At 46.2% G+C, this 17,575-nt stretch overlaps 1 protein-coding gene across 5 annotated transcripts in view; it reads left to right on the plus strand.

The window, feature by feature from the left end:
* The window catches only part of SPIRE1 (spire type actin nucleation factor 1), an 871,368-nt gene that overhangs the window by 693,480 nt on the left and 160,313 nt on the right, over positions 1-17,575 (plus strand). For 3 of the 5 annotated variants that reach the window (XM_069620832.1, XM_069620834.1, XM_069620835.1), the window contains exons 8-9: positions 3,555-3,684; positions 8,549-8,590. In XM_069620832.1, the coding sequence (XP_069476933.1) occupies positions 3,555-3,684; positions 8,549-8,590 (172 nt within the window). The remainder of the gene's footprint in view (positions 1-3,554; positions 3,685-8,548; positions 8,591-17,575) is intronic. The other 2 variants (XM_069620833.1, XM_069620836.1) reach the window with 1 other exon arrangement.

The following is a 17,575-nucleotide window of genomic DNA, read 5'->3' on the forward strand; positions in this document are numbered from 1 at the left end:
ATTCAAGTTCACTGAAGTCTTGTTAGCAGTTTAGCTAGGCCTCTGCCTAGCCATGTAAAGTACACTAAGCCCGCAAAGGGGCATTGTTACTAGAGGAAGAATGCAAAATGGGAAAAATGTGTGACAATTCTCTGAAGTTGATGGAGTTAGGAGACCTCAGCTAGCAATTGAAAATAAGGTGCACAAACTAAGAATGGGTACTTTAAGGAGGACGATGATAGCCAAGGCCCCATGGTATTAAAGAATACAATTCTAGGTTGCTGAGCAGTAATGGCCCTCTGATCAAGACCTTGGCAAGCTCGGACATTATCCACTGAACAGGCTACCAAACAGATAAAACCTTAATCATCAGAAAGGTGATAAATCTCCTGAATGTTTCCAAGCTTTATCCGCGTTGGACATATTGTCATGTTCGTATTCCACAGTGCCGCCCTCTTCTTTTCTACAATAATATTAAGCCAGGTGACATGGTATTGAGGGCCTCTGTGCTGACTATTCTCGCCAGGTCAAACGGTTGCAAAGATTCTGTGGCAGAGGCTTGCAAGACATTGGCAACAATGTATTTATTATCGATGCAAATAAGAGCATAGAAAGATTTACATTTTCTTCCTAAACACCTTATGCCTGCCCCAATAAAGCCTTGATTAAGCCTATGGTGTCTCCTATGAAGGCAGACTTGTGAGAAACATATGTACTGGTTTCTGTGTTGCAGAAATGCCTCTCGGTGTGTGTAAATGAGGCCCAGATTTTGTAGTTGGTCATAGGGAGCAAATGAATTGACAACTATCAGTTGAATAAACTATATTTAGACTGAAAAGAAACGCCTAACAAGTGCATAGTTTGCTCAGTATGACAATATGTAGACTCTTCTGAATTCTGAATGAACTCAGACCTCCACACAACACCACCCATTGTCACTGATGGCCATGAAGACTCTCGGACACAGAAAAAGGTGCACAGGTCTTTATTTAAAAATGGTCAGGAGTGGCTCCAAAGGCATGTCCAGGGAGTGGCCTGGGTGGCACGTGCTATCCCTGGAATCTGATTGGCGACCTCGTTATCCTAAACATTGATCATTATCTGTGTGTGTGCTTGTACCTTATGCCACCCCTCCATAGGTCAGTGCCCTACTTGAGCCACTGCAGACAATGGTCTATACACACCACTTATGTGGCTCCCACCTCTCTAACCCAATGTTCCTTCCAGGAATATTCTAAAAGCGCCCTGACCAAATCTTTCCCCAGGTTTCAAAATAGGGACTGTCGGTTCAAGTGTGCCAACTCCAGACACTGTGTCTCTATTTCTCCTGCTCCTATGCAGTCCCTTTTACCTCACAGTTTAGTTTCTACTTTCTCTGCCGTTCACCTGTGGTCCTTCTGGGGTCAAATTTCCGACTGCTCCTCCTCAGAGGTACTCTGCCTTTCCTCTCCTTCCCCCAGAAGCTCATGGTATCCCAAGCTCTGGTTCTCTCTAGCTTGGACTATTGTAACAGCCTCTTTCTAAATCTACTTTCCTCTACTCTCCGCCCTCTGCAACTAATCCAGGACAGGACTGCGAGACTTGTCCTTGGCCTCAAGCCCTGGGATCGTATCTCTCCAGCTCTGAAATCAAAAAATTCAGAACCCTCTGCATTGTCTCCAAGGCTTTCTGGGGCCTGGGTCCAAAACACCTTTAGCTATCCCTCCGCAAATACCTCCCCTCTCGGGCTCTTCGCTCCTCTACCTCCAACTCCCTCAGGGTCAGTTGTTTTTCAAAGAAACAAGCTGGGAGTAGATCTGTCTTCGGCTGGGGCCTCCCTCTGGAACAACCTCCCTGCCACTCTAAAACCTGATGAGAACCATCTCTGGTTCCGGAAGCACCTCAAGACCTTCCTCTTTTCTTTTGCCTTCGCTCCCCCTCTCTCCTGCCGATCTGTTCTCTCTTGGCACCGTGCACCTGGCCACCCTCTGTCCTTCGGGCCCAGGTACCTGCTCACCCTGCCACCCTCCCGCACTGCCTCTGGGCCACCCCTTGCACTGGGTTCTGTATCTGTACCCATACAGCCCCCCGCCCCTGCACTTTTCAGACCTACCCTGTCTGCTGCCTTAAACCTAGCACTTGCAAATTGCTGGCTGCACTACCACTGTTTGTTGCCTCTATTATTTATTTATTGTTATTTATCTGTTTCTCCTCTGCTTCGCACTTTCCACTCCTCCCCGCTTCCATGCACTTTTCCCCTCCCCCTCTCTCATGCACTTGCGTGTTCTCAATGTCACTGGGCCTAGTAAGATCGCTGTTTTGTTCTCCCTTGCCTTGTCGTGCTTTGAAACACTTATGTACGAGCGCGATAGAAATAAAATATCATATACCCTATCATTAGGTTGTATGTTGGATGTCTCATCTCTGTTGGGCACGGGAAATCCCAGACCATTCCATTCTCATTCTCAATTCCATTCCCATGATTCCGGTCCGGATTATCTTGGTGTTACCCAGGTGCACTGTGGAAGCTGCGGGTCTGAAGGAGAAAAGAATACACTGGCCAGAAAACGTCTTGGGAGGCATCATTTGACAGAGGTTAATGACATTCACAGCTCATGAAGGGGGTTTAGTGACTGCCCCCTGCCTCCCACATCTCCCTCGTACCGCATGTGGGACAGGGTTGGCTCTGCCGTTCATCCTGGTAATGCTCCATCCGCAGTGTGGGAGGGGTCCCCGTTCCCCCCCATCCTCCCCGACAGCGCCATCCCCCTGACCCCTGTCACACCATCAACAATCCAACGAACCGCTTCCTGGAAGACCTCAACCTGCCTGGAAGCAAAGACACTGTATTAAAACTTCTTGCTACCAAAAGATCTCAAGCAACTTGTCAAAGAAATAAACTACACTCTACCCGGTATTCACCACCTTGCCAGCCATCAAATCCCTCCACTCACTCCTCCCCTCCCCATCCCCCAAATCCTTTTTTTAAACCAGTACTACAGGGATAGGCTTCCACGTTTTCGCACCATTTTACAGACATGCTTTCAGTGAGGGCCAAATAATCAAGGTAAACAAATCGGAGATGCATGAGAGAGCTTCCTTTGTCAGCTTAGTCGCTTGGTCTTCAGTTCCATTCCCTGCCAGTCCTCTTTAATATTCTTCACTCTCCTTTGTCCCATCTCACTTCTTTCTTTAATTCCCTCTATGCCTCTTTCTGCCATACCTTTTCATCCTGCTGTCTGTCTGTCTGTGGCAGGAGTGGGAAAGGGAGGGAGCCTCACATTTTCCTGACTTGACAGCGGGGAGGAGGCTGCTGGCTTCTACCAGATCTACATCAGTCTCTCAGAAGCATTGGACCATTAGTGCCAGAATACTGGGGGCACAAGCAGGAAATTGGGGAAAGACACCCCTTCACACACTACAAAGGCCAGCAAGGTACTGTAGAAGACTGATTCTTCCGGTGGCCACCGGAACTCTTTTACAGTACTGCAGAGAGCTCTGTTTCCTTTTACTCGCTTTATAAACATTAATCTTTGTGAAATGAAACTCTTTGTGTATTTTCCTGAAATAGTAAGTGAAATGTCTTCCTTTCGTAGGTGGCATCCCGCAAACTGAAACCAACGCCAGTGCAGCCACCGAGTCTACACGAGAGGATTCTGGAGGGAATTAAGGCAGAGCGGAAACTGCGGCCAGTCTCGCCGGATGAGATCAGGCGGAGCAGGCTTGGTAAGTATCTGGTTCTCAAGTATGCTAGCCTAAAGGGCTGCTCCTTTACAGGGTATACGGCATAGGTTCTGGGATTGTTTTTCCATTAGCTAATGTTGAACCTGGACAATGATAACATTTGGCCAACAAAATCTATTTTTGGTTTTTAGATGTTTCCTAAAACAAGATTGGAAAAGCTGAAAGGCAGGTTCTCTTGCAGGGTCCACAGAAGTGTGTTCTGTCCCATAACAGGCCAATGATAAAAGTGGTGCCGAAAGAAGCAATAGAATGTTTTTTTCCATCAGAAATTTTCACGAATAAACATTTTGTGCACGTTATAATAAGTGAAAAAGCGCACTTCTCAACGGTCCACTCTTTGGAGGTCTAGAGTGATTGATTATCTTTAGACCTTGGAAGGGCTCCTTATTTCTGCATTTTTGTGGTTTGTCCACCCTGAATCTTCTATTCTACCCAACACATTTCATTGCATGGTTGACCTGCCAGCGACACCACAGATTATAGTTTCCAACACCACAGCTATGGTCCCATTACTGCAGCCTTGTAGGGATGAGTTTCCAAGAAACTCACACGAGGGACAGCTACAATTATTAACTAATGTTGTTCTTAAGTTGTGCTAGATAACAGGAAAAACCTATCATTTTGTCCAGGTGGTCCATGTGCGTCTTTACCAGAGTGAACTGACTACCACTTGGTAATCTTGAGGAAGAAATGTGTACTTCCAGAGAATTGCTTTACCCTTGTTAAACCTCTTATGACTTTTGTGTACATACTCCAGGGTATTGTGGCAGTCATGTGCATGGTCTAAAGTCAAACAGTTCTCCCTCTGCCTATTTCCATGAAGTGTTGCTGTTCAGAGGCTGCAGCAATCATGACAGTCGCTGTGATTGTTCAATCCCATGCCATCATGCATCCTTGTATCAAAAGATCCATGTAGTGGCACTTCTAAGGTCTTCATGTGAGAGTACCCTTATAGTCTAGCCCTGTCAACACTACCATGTTGGAATAGCACTTCCTTCTGGATTATACCTGAAAACAGACACCGGTGCAAACATAACCCTCATCTGGAACCTAACCCAAACTTCTGTCCTGCGTCTCTTGTTATACGGTCTATGTTGTATCGAATGTTTCATGATAATTCTGTTGATCAAGGCATATTTATAATGTAGGAATGGCTTGTTTACATTTAGAGTGTATTAGGGTTCTGGAATTAATATACCCCAGGTTGAGTGAAGCTTTAGAATGTGATGATTGGAAGGGGAAGGCTTAAAGGATATTGAAGGCCTGGGGCTACTTTAACGATTTAATCTTTTGAAGGAATAAAGAAATCTCTTTGCTGATCGTGGTACCTGTGTGTGTGTATTCCCCTGACATAAAATCTCTCATCCGCTCGTGACTACTCATTCCAGTAACTAAAGAAAGACTGAAAGTGTGCTGCTTTCACATTTATGTGCTGTCCCGTGCCGTCCACCGCCTATTGTTTTTGCTCGTCAGAGCCTTTCTAGATTTCCTGTGAATGGGCTATCTACGCATGGACTGCCCTTTAGTTATCCCCTGGCACGGTGGTATAGATGGAATGAGCACAGAGACACCCGAACGATGTGCTTCTGGCACTGGTCACGTGGCATTGTTGCAAGAATAGAATCCCTGCTCCTGAGAGAATAAAGAAGGGACTGAGGCCCGAGGTCCAGGCACCCTAATAAAAATCCATGCCCGTGTCAGTGTTGTCACTTTGCACCTTTGATGGAGGATCCCATTGAGCACAGTTTCCAAACATAGCTTTGGAAACTCTTCTTGGGTATCGAGTGGCTCATTGTGCACACTAGTATCTTCCTGCAAAAAGCATCATTGATCTAATGGTGGGTGCTACTGGGGACTGCAAATACATAAGCTAGCAAATGCTATCTTTTCTGAGGTCCCAAGCTGTTTCATATGTGATAGCTCTCATATGTCTACGCATATGTGTGCCTTCGTAGCACACAGGAGTTTCTGTGATCAATAGTGATGTTGTGAGTCAAGTGTTCTGAGCAGAAATTCCAAGTACGCTCTCTTTAAATCTATTTTTTGGTAAACGTTGGCCCACACTGTCTAACAACTAGCTTTCTCTTGATGTTTGCACGCCATTTTGATAGCTTTGAAGCGTGTTGGCGGACTTGAAATGCTCCTTGATGGACTGTTTTTCTTTTATAACACACTGAAATTGGCAGGCATTGCCACCCGTGGAGGGGATAATGTAAACAAAGCTTGCCCCGACTTGAACAACTATTGACCAAAAACCACGCAACAGATGGCGTGTGACTCAAGGTAGAATGTAACGGGCACATTTTTTACCTGTTTGCTGTGACCTCTTTTGATAAGGGTAAACAAATTTGAAACGGGTTGTGATGTTTCACTAGGTGTCGTCACTTCTCCCCAGGGTGGGAGCCCCTTCCCATAACACTAGGGAGGTGAGCCCATTACCCAATAGTCCCCCCCCCTCCGCTAGGGTTGGTTTAATGCTGGGGGACCTCATCGGGAGGAACTCCCCACCTGGGGACAAGTACGACCAGTTTAGGAGATAGGCCTTCAGTTGACACCGCATCCCAACATTCCCCCCAATTCCCTCCCCTCTTCCATCACAAACCCCTTTCTTGAGGTTAAACATATGTACTATTGTAATACCTTCAGTACAGCCCAGGTAGAAAAGACGAGGAAGAGGAGGAAGATCAAAGAAGATGTGGAAAGTACTGGTCAGGGAAGTACTGGTACGAAGTGGCCCTGAAGGGCCTTAAAGATGCGCATGCCAAAAGGAACAAAGGACTTTCCACCAGGGAGGAGCTGGCAACAAAGTATGAGAAGAGACAAAGGACTATACAAACTGTCAAGCCCAGCTGGGTTAGGCCAGCCCTGGAGTTGCAAGGAAGCTGCCAAACGCAGGATTCCAGAAGCAGTGAACACCAGAGACTGGATGACACGAGCTGGAAGCAGAGAGCGTCTCCAGCGGTCCCGACAGCAGTAGATACAAGGATTGGTGGAAGAAGGAGAGGCAGTGGAGTGACCTCCCCCAGGGGGAGGACCGTGTGGTCCCACAACGACGTTGAGACCGCAGGGAGGTGATAGGTGTGGAAATGCCATGGAACCACCCAAGCCCCAGAAGACTGCGGGAAGCCAGGAAGAGACTGACGCCGTGCAAGCAGCTCTCAACAGGTAACTGGAGGTAGGGGCGGACTAGTGGGGACAAGGGAAGAGTCGAGGGGTCTCAGCTTGCAGCCATCAACGTGGAGGAGTCTGAAAGTGGGCCAAGAAGGGTTGCAACCCTATTCCCAACAGAGTGCATCCGTCGTCTCAGTGGAGTGACCACCAGAAAAGGGTTGGGGACCCCACAACGAATAGAGACTGCATCTCAGGAGTACTTCCTCATCTCAGTGGCGAGAGAGAAACCACTGACCATGAGAGAAGGGGCTGAGACCCTAAAATGGGTGAAAGAAGCAACGGAGGAGAATGGCCACAGGAAGACCACTGAATATTCAATAATGGGCGGGAACCCAAAGCAAGGTGCAATACAGCATAATGACAACTCTACTCAATTCCCAGAGGGATGTCACTGAAACTCATAGAAAGAGTTGGGATATTGTAAGAGCCTGGAAACAGAGGCCAACGGAATTGCAGAGCTGGCAGGAAGGAGTTAAGAACATTGCAAGTTATGTGTCGAGAACCAGGGGAAGGGAATCATTCCCCTGTGGACCCTGTGATACATCCATTGACACCAGGTGAATGGAGTCATTCCCCTGCTTGTGCCTTTTTGTGAGGAGCAATCTGAAAACCAAACTAAAATAGAACTCAACAGAACATCGGGGGGAAGGGAGTCATTCCCCTGTGGACACTGATAAATCCATTGACACCAGGAGAAGGGAGGCATTCTCCTGGTAAAGAATCTGAAAGCTGAACTAATATTGAAGTCAATAGAACGTCAGGGGAAGGGAGTCATTCCCTCTGGCTGGGGCCTTTTTGTAAAGAGAACTTTCCTGAGTGTACCAGGAGAAGGGAGACATTCTCCTGTTTGAAGACTTTATTTAGCATTCTTAGGTTTAAGTGTAAGGGAAAGAAGTAGGGTTTTGGACAAGGACAGTGAATATTATTGGCCAGACATTCTGACACTTCCTTAGTTTTAGGTTGAAGCAGGGAAACCAGTCATAGAGTTAGGGATAGATAGATTTTCTTTGTGGTTTATAAAAATAAGTTTGTAACCAAAACCATGTCACCCCTTGGTCTGTCTCATACTTCTACATGTCACCTCTTGGTCTGTCTCATACTTCTACATGTCACCTCTTGGTCTGTCTCATGCTTCTACATGCTTACAGGGCACAAAACGGTGGAAAGTCAGTTTAAAGTTAGTTCACTTTTCACAGGCCTATCTGGATCATCACTATTCGGAAAGATATTGTTTTGTTTCTAAAAGAACAATTATTCTTTATTTGTGGAAGTTCCATTTATTTTATTGTTTTTGTGCAGGATCTTACTAGACATAGGCTATAGTTCCTACTGAAGATACATCAATGAAACATCCAGATCTCCCCCATAGAATTTAACAAATCCACACGTTGCTTAGTGAAGACAACAGTTTGTTCTGAATTTACTGTACACTAGTGCACTGCATTCTGAGAGCGTACTACGCGTGACATACCTGTTCCCCATTTCCTTTTACAGTGTGACTCTTACGATGTTATCATGGTCTGCATTACTGCAATTGTACTTCTCTAATTGCAGCTACAGTCTGTATTCTTTGCTGATAAAAGGGCCTCAGATATTATGATATGTTAGACTGATTTATAATAATGTATTTATCCTTTTTAACGGGTTCTTTTGTGTACTTCTGTTTTTATTCCAGCAATGCGACCTCTTAGCATGTCTTACAGTTGTGACTGGTCAGGTAAAAGGTGTCCCTGCCCCTGCCCTTCTTGTCATGTGTCTTCCATCCTTGTGTTTGTGAAAGCTTGGGCAAAGGAGAAACTTGAAGGGCTTCCACTGGACTATCCTCAGTGAAACTATAATGCAACTAGCACCCCTCGCCCCAAGCGTGCTTGGAATCAGTCCATCGTATAATGGTCTAACTGCAAAAAGACCTTGCCTAGAGAAGTCATGCCTTCATGTCAGTGGCAACTCATGTTTCCAGTCCTGTGCGTTTCTTTTAACAATGTGATCAATAGGTCTGTTAGTCTTATTGCTTCAAATGAACTGACCCAAAGCTACAATGCCCAAATGCTCTGATGTGTTTCGTGAAAGCTGAGGACAAGCAACGTTGTGTTCAGATGACATGGGGTGATCAGGTCAGCCTACGCACAGCGTTACTATTTTTCAGTCGATTGAATTGGAGGACTGGAGTTCTTAAATGTCTCTCTTGCTCATTCCGATTGGTAGGAGAGCATGTATGGATTACAAACATAAAATATAGCAAAGTGAACACAAATATAAAATGAATACAACGTAACATATTGAAGAGGATCCCAAGATCTTTGAGCAACTGACAGCGAGATGCACTTTTGGAGGGGCTAGAATAATCGCAAAGACCCTCTAGGCTGACGTGAAGATTTGTCAAAAGCTTCTTAATCTTTAGTTAAAGCCCGGCCTCAGAATGTGCACTCACCGCCATTGGTGAGTGATAATGGACTCTTGGTGAGTAGGAAATGCTTTGCTGAGTGCATGTGGAGGACTGAAAGGGGGGAGGGCGAATAGTGGCTTTTGTACCTGGTTAGCTGCTTACAACTGGAAACTTTTACCACCAAGTTCGACATAATCTGAAAACAGAACAAACAGTTGTAGAGAGTCAAGCCTTGATGTCCACTTGTTAAAAACCTCAGAGTTGACATTAACAAGAAAATAATCACTTCAAGGAATGAAATGAAGAAAGGCATATTTAGCACTAACATTTCCAAGCTGATCCAGTGTGCTGCTGCTTGCCTGCACATGTGTTCCTTCAGAGGACTTTGAGCAGCAGGCATAATGATTATTGGTGGCCTTGTGTGTTGAAGCACCAAAGCCCCAGAAATCCCAGCAACAACGAGCATGTGTCCCATTTCAAGGATCCCGTCATGAATTAAGCAAGCCCACGGGATCTCTTGCGGAATTATTACTTGCAGAACATTGTTTTTAGCTACTTGGGCATTCTTATGAGTTAGTGTTTGTGTAAAATGTGCAACTGTAAATCCTGAGCTGCTGATTACAACAAAGAAGAACAAACAATTGTCCAATTACAATGATCCGGGCCATCTTGGGTTAGATTTCGAACATACTAAAATGGTTGAAGCACCTGGCGATGCCGTGGTGTCATACACTTTGTAGATCTAACATCTCATGAAATGGCAGACACAGTTTTACTTCCGTTACTGCTTTATCCGTCGGATGATGCATGGCGCTGACTCTTTTTGTTTGAACTCCATGTGTGTTTAGTCAATCATCAACTGAAGATGACCATTCCCAGAACTGCCACCAATCTTACAGCCACCATGGGCAATGCTCTCTATCCATTTGACTGGCCATGGAAGTTTTTCACGTTTCTTTAACCGCCCTTCAGTGTTTGATTTGGCGTCATGTGATCCATATGGAAAGCTGTACTGTGTGCCTTTCTGTTGCATTTCATGTGTGGTTGGTTTTCATGAACACCCATACACCCGTTATTTGGTGAGCCATGTCTTTTCACTGCTGCCCATGTTTATTTGCTTTTCTTTCACTTTCAGTTTTCACATTTATTTTGGTTTCATTTTCATTTTGCTCTTCTCTCCTTCACTCAAAACTGTGCTGTTTGCCTTCCCGAGACTGTAATTCTCCCCTCTGTGATGGACAATCTTCACCTTTTTCAGGAGCAGCTTGATTTTCCATTGTGATGTTTGTTCTCCGGTTCTGCGTTATTTCCCCTATGTCTTTTGGCAATGTCCATATTTGATTACAATTATGCAGGCGAATATGGCATGATGCGCAGTAGGTGGCATTTCATTTCAGTGGGAGTGCAAAGTAGCAGCATAGTTATTCTGCTGTGTTGTTCACATGTCAGCAGTACCAGCTGGCGTCATGCCGTACAGTCGTTTTCCAAAGGGTCTCATTAGGGCAAGAAAGAGTATGTTTCTTTTTTAGTAATGCCCTAAATGCTTTAAAATTGTATTCGTTAGACATCATATCATACAATATAATAAAAGGCCAGTTGTATGTTTGTTCGATGCAGTCATGCGCGCAGTAGACTGCCCGCTTCAACTGTTGTCACCGCTAGAGGGAGCTGTTGCCTTAGGAATAGAACACTCTGAAAATGTTTCTCCTCACACACTTTTGCCCGTGTACACAGGCTTTCTCACTAGTATATACATATAATCTATTCCAGCCCGTAACCACCATTGTCCTAGCAAGATTCTCAGAAGGGCTTTGGCCAAAATGGTCTCATTATGGCCATTCACAGTCAACTTCTAGAAAAGATCAATTTCATTGGTTACACAAATAATAGGTTGTTGTGGTTCCACGCCTTCCTCTTTTCCAGTGTGACATGTTAACATAGAGCAAGAACCCACCAAAAAATATTGTCTTAATCACTTTTCCTGTAAATGAGCATAACATCATACAAATTGTACCAGCAGAAAAGTAATTTCACGTTTTCGATATGCCTGATTTTGCATACCCCTCACACGAAGGCTGAAAGGGGCTAGAGGAGAGTCTGTTGCTTCAGTAACCGAACCCAAAAAAGAACATGGACTGGACCAGGAGGGATGAAAAAAAACATAATTAGCTGGGGGCAGGTGGAGGGAGGGAGGGATGGAGGGCGGAGAAGAGAGAGCATCCAAATATAATGGGGATAAAGTGTGGATTGCATGGCTTTTCTCCTGACAATTTAAACAAGTAATTGCACAGCAAAATGTTTCGGATTTTGTGTAGGCATGCAATAGGCAATTTCCAGGCACTACCGTTACCAGCTAGACATAAGAAGGCAACAGCTGTCAATTGGTCTTAGTACCTGTGCATATTATGGCAGTGCCCAAACTGTTGGCTTTATATGCAGCACTAAAAAGGCTGAGGAATCAAAGCTGCAGAAGGGATCACATTTTTTCTCTTGTATAAATGCCATTTACTAGGCTCTGTTATGTGTTGCAAGTGGCCCTATCCAGTCTCCCTGTCGGTCCTCAACCCCAGATGTAGACACCAATATGCATTAATGTCCCCTCTATTTGTATTTCTTTATCAAGCAGCTGTATTGAAAACTGTGCGTATATACGATCTTGAAGTACTTAAAGTCTTAGAACTAGGAGGGATTGTTACAGAAAGTTGTCTGGGGAGGTAGGCCAGTGTAATCCTTAGGTGCTGTCTATGTGCGATGGCCTCCACACGCCGACGTTGGTCCAGAATTATCCTTTCAGATTTCTCCAGAGCTGATTGTATAAACAAGCACAAAAAGATACGTTCCCATCAGGTATTATTGGCAGCTATAAAAAGTAAAAAGTTATCAATAAATCTTTCATATACAAGACCAAACAAGAATTAATCCAAAAAGATACATAAAATTCAGAAATTATTTAATCAATATTCAATGCATCTAGAATTCATGTTGCATAAAGGTTAATCAGAGACCACATGTATACATAATAAAATAAATCACAAAAAACAATAAAAAAGAAAACATAAATTAACTATAGTCAGAAAGAAATAATTGGTCACAATCAATGCAGATATCCAATGTGGGATATCTGCAAACTAAATATGGATTTGATCATTCTCACCCTTGCCCATCGCCACCCCAAAAAGGGCACGGAGTCTAAATCTAATCTAGGGAGTCAGAGCAGTTGTTTACAGAGATGGATGGGAAGGGGGTTCAGTGACCGAGGACAAACAGCTAGAATTTGCTGGTGTCTATTGGGAGTTCAGGGATAATGCGCTAGTGGAGGGATCAATGGATTTGACTGTGGGTGTTGACATGGGTTCTCTTTTCAGGAAAAGGATTACATCCATTGATAGACTGGTGTTCTGAATTAGGGATTTGTATAGCGCCACTGAGCCACAAGCTTCGTTCTGGAAGGAGAAGGTAGAGGGCAATGGCTAGTGGGCATCTGTATGGATGGATAGACCTATAGGGGGTTGCTAATGGGTATGCTATTGAAATATTCCAGCCAGCTGATGATCAAAGTTTGGTTACCTGAAACTAATTTGAAGATATTTCACAGTCAGTAACGAGCCTGGAGGCTGTGATAAAGTTGGATACTCTTATGCCTGGTTTCAAATGAATCATGAGGGTGCAGGCCCGGTGCTCAGGGTGGAGGAGCGCGTGGGGGTGACTATCATTGACAGGAAAGTCAAATGGGAAATGGAGATTTATCGGTATACGAGGCAACATAAATGATCTTGTTTTTGAACCTGTTGAGCACGATATAGAAGGTGACCAACGGCAGACCATCTACACTGGATGGGTGGCATTTCGGCTGTGAGCTGGTCCCTGAGAAGATCGTGCTATCATTTGCAAGGAGGTGGAAAGCAACAGAGGAGGCTCGGGAGGCAGGGCATGCAAGAATTGTCCCGAGGACTGATCATTGTGGGAAACCATTAGGTAGAAGGGTGGGCGCAGAGTTACCACAACATAGAGCGTGGGTGGGGACAGCAAGGTAGGAAGAGAACCGGATTGTGACTAAGCCCAAGATGCTGGCTGTGTGTCATAGTAGACACCAAGAAGTAATGCATGAAACACTTTGCATTAATCATAGCCATTGTCTTGGCTGTGCACGGGTTCCTTTTCATTGTTTTTATCCTCTATGGGCCATTATAGACAGGGACCCGCCATATTGAAATCGGTCTTGGTTCTGCCTCCATCCTGAACTGCCAGGGCACGTCCCTTCAGTACATATTAATGCGCAGAGTTGACGGGTGGGTGGGATTACAGCGAGTAGAAAGATTCCACCAGTTTGATCGAAGAGTAGTCATTGAGAGTTTGCTGACGGTTAACCTACTCCTCAGCAGGTTTTTTGCTGTTTATAGAGATTGATGCAGGGTTCCAATTACTGAAATAGCAGCGATCATTCTCAGTTGCAGGTGGTGCTGACGTGTGGAGGGGTAGAACCAATTGAAGGCTTTAACCGAGGTGGGAAAAGCCAAATGATCTAGATTTGTAGATCTTCTAAATGGAAAACAAAGCGAGGTTTGTTTCAGGTGATTAAAAAGCAATTATGGTCAATCTGGTGCGAGTCTAATCTCAGGTGTTTGGCTATTATTAGGTTGCATGAAAGTGCCTGTCACTGGCAGCAAGTGATTCGGAATGTAGAATTTATTTTCCCCATGTTTACAGATATTTATCATTTCTTTTGAAGTATGATGGAGATGTTAGTCTTTTGTAATCTCTCAAGCTACTGGCGGATCTTTTGAAGTTTTCATTATACTTCATTCCCAGGCTCAATTGAAAGTCAACACAGTCCAAAACATTGTGCTACATAAATGCTTTGTACGTACAAGATGGCCCTGTGTTATCATGTTCTCCTCTAGTTCCCACGGTATCTTGGGATCTGCACCTCTTCCGGCAGCATGAACTACTGCAGCCTGTGGGGTTGGTGGGGCCGGTTTGTTCAACCAGGTTACGTGTTCGATTGTCAGCACCGGGTTCCAGATAAGATTTTGAAGTGGGGGTGTTTCACCCCCTTTTTTAATTTGAGAGTAAAAATTACTTTTTTAGGGAGTAAAAAAAGTAATTTACATTCCCAATAATAGTACCTTGTATGCCAGTAAAAAATAGATTTTAACATATTTTTGTGATCCATACTTATTTGCACCTATTGATTCTCGGAAGGCAAAGGCTGAATTTGTACATTCAAGTACTTTTCAGAGGAGCTCGTGGCGATAATAGAACCCCTTCCTGCGACGCGTCTCTGCTGGTGCCACTGATCGGAGAACATCCACGCAGCTACAGGAGCGAAAGCACAGGGTGGGTTCCTTTATGTCAGCCTTTTCCTGTTCATGATGGAAGTATTTTACTCCGTATTTCTTTTTAACACTATCTAATCACTTGGCATACCATGCAGCGTGGGCATGCCTGGATACATGCAACAAACCATATACAACACAGGTCAGCAATGCTAGCATATACATTGTCAATGAAATGGTCTCAGTAACAAATACCTACAACTGCCCTCATCCTTCAGCATTACTGCCCGGGGTCCTCGATTCCTGGCTCCCCCATGCTACGCTGCTGGAGGTAGGCGCGATGGTATAGCCGTATATCTTTGGAGAAATTCCCATCCGGTTGGAGCCATTTCATACACGTTCTCATTGGTGTGAGCCGAGGTAACGCGGAAAGCCAGTTTTCTAGTGTTAAGGAAGCCACCACCTTCCATTGCAACAGTATTGCTCTATTAGCCAATAGAAACGCCATGTGAAGAAACCTATTCTGCAGGCCTCCGATTTTATCTTAACAACCCAAGAGAGCCCAGCAGGGACCCACAGGCCTACCATTACAGACGATGCTGCACATATGTCTGTCCAAAACCCCTGAAGCTGTGCACATAAACAGAACATATGCATGTGCTCGGCCTCTAGTGACTGGCATCTTGGCCGGCCCATCAAGTCCCTTCCACTGAATGTACTCAACAGCGCTGCTGTGTAGTGCAGTTTATGTAAGATCACAGTGCAGTCACATGCTGGATTCCTGGTAAGGCCGACTAAGCGCATCCTGCTTTGGAGTTCGAGAAAGTGAGTACCATTAAGTTGGGTAAAAACATGCATTAATTATTACTACAACACTTAGAAGCGGGAGAGAACCGGCATGGAGTGATCTATCAGAAAGTGCAGCAAATTTGTCTTTTTACGGAAAAAAGACGGAAACCAAATGTCTTGCGCCCTCAGCAAGTTTTATTTTCCAAATAATAAATCAATTTCAAATCAATACCCTCTATCAGAAAGTGATATTTCGAGGGGATTGGGTCCTCCGACGTATTCCATATCTATGACAGTAATCACCACAGCTGTGCTGCTTTGGAAAATCTTTGGCTCCTGTGTCGATGACGTCGATACAGCGCCCTCGAGGACCTCCTCCGATGACAGATGTCACTGGATGTTATAAGTAGGACGCACGACGCCCGTAGCCTGAGTACCGTTTTTTCCGCAAACGTGTTTGCTTCGATAATCTCGGCGCCCCTCAGCTGTTTGGAGTTTGTTGTTTCTCGGTTCTTCGGACCCGTTTGGTGTTTGTGAAGTATTTCTTTGTGAAGATGTCTACCTCGTCTTCCACACCGCGTCCGTGTTTTAAGAAGTGCAGGGACTGTGGGTCCAAGATGTTGGTTACAGACTCGCACAACGCCTGCCTCTGCTGCCTCGGGGAGGCCCATGACACGGATGACTGTGTCGACTGCCAGTCGCTCACGTCTAAAGCCTTGCGGGAGCGCAGGAAGAAGTTATTGGTAGGTAAGGTGTCTAAGCCCCGGAAGTCGAGGTCTGCGGGGCTTTCAACGGACGACTCGAGGGGCGACTCTGTGTCGTCGTCGGAAGTCCAGTGGGTCTCGGTCCCGGAGTCGGTGTCGCCACTCCTCTGCATCTTCGAGGCCCTCCCGGAAGCGCTGTCATTGGTCGCCTTCCCCGTCCTCATCCGAGGACTCTGCCCGTCGCTTACCCCACCAAGCATGCAACGCCGGAGGAATGGGCTTCCTACGGGAAGAAAATGTTGGCGATTCTCGAATCGCAGGGCACTGGTCCGTCCGCGCCTCGGAGTGGGGTCGGTCGTGATCCACCGACATACACCGCTCGCATGCCTTCGACCTCAGGTGGTCGTCACGATTCGCGGGAGAGGTCCCGCTCGGACACGGGGAATCGTTCTCGGCATGTCCGGTCCAGGTCCCGGTCCTCGACGCGCTCGAGACCGTGTGCACCCGTGGTGTCTTCACGGAAGACGTCGACGCTGGTGGCGCCGAGGTCGTCGACGGACTCTTTCGAGGGCTTGCCTTCAAAGGAGTCGTCAATGCCATCAGCGTCCCGGCCGTCGAGGGACACGCTCGGGGGCCCCGTGCTCGAGGACTGTCGGCAGCGTTGATGCTGTCGACGCCGATTCACTCGATGCCTTTCGAGGCTGTGTTGACGGGGGTACCACGTGGCTCGGTGGAACCCCCTAGAAAGGCTCTGGCCAAGGTCAAGCATGGCTTTGGTTCAAGTTCTGTGCCTTCTTACCGCCATCTGGAGTTTATTTCAGAGGTGGATGAGGGCTCTGATGATGGCATGGTGCCTGACACGGTGCCAGACGAGATTCTCTCGGGCCATAGCCAGTTTGAGGACCTGAGGCAGTCCCTGCATGATGCTAGTGGGCTGGACACCTCTCTGGAGGTGGAGTTTTGTAGGACTGAGCCAGGCACTCATGCCGATTCTTAGTACCAGTGCCTTATGTCAAGGGTCACTGAGTACTTAGTATGGCCTGCTCCCCCGGGGGAGTTTGTTCAGGATGACCTTACGGATATCCTCAACATTGGTCCACCAACTGACCCGGTACTGTCGTTTCATATGGCTCTACAGAGGAGGGTGGCGGCGGCTTGGACTGCTCCGGAGAGTCTACCGGCAGTGGGCAAGTCTTTGCCGCGAAAATACCGCCCAGCCAGTAGTGACGCCAACTACTTGTCCAAGCACCCTACTCCGGAGAGTTTGGTGGTGCAGGCGTCTACGGCCCCGGCAAAGCAGGCGTCGTACCTTTCCATCCCTCCTGATAGGAACGACAAGCGTTTTGACGGCTGGGCGAAGAAAGTGTTTTCTGCAGGGGGGTATGGCGCTTCAGGCGGCCAACTCCATATGTGCCTTCTCTCGTTTCATGGACACTCTGTGGAACTGTGTTTCCTTGGCGGCTGAACATATTCCCGAAGGGGACGAACAGGATGGTTTCCTTGCCATGGTTCAGGATGGCAAGGATGCCATGTGTGAGGCCGTTGAG

The sequence above is a fragment of the Ambystoma mexicanum genome, chromosome 5q, assembly GCF_040938575.1.
Source record: "Ambystoma mexicanum isolate Mex_15411 chromosome 5q, UKY_AmexF1_1, whole genome shotgun sequence".
NCBI classification, from domain to species: Eukaryota; Metazoa; Chordata; class Amphibia; order Caudata; family Ambystomatidae; genus Ambystoma; species Ambystoma mexicanum.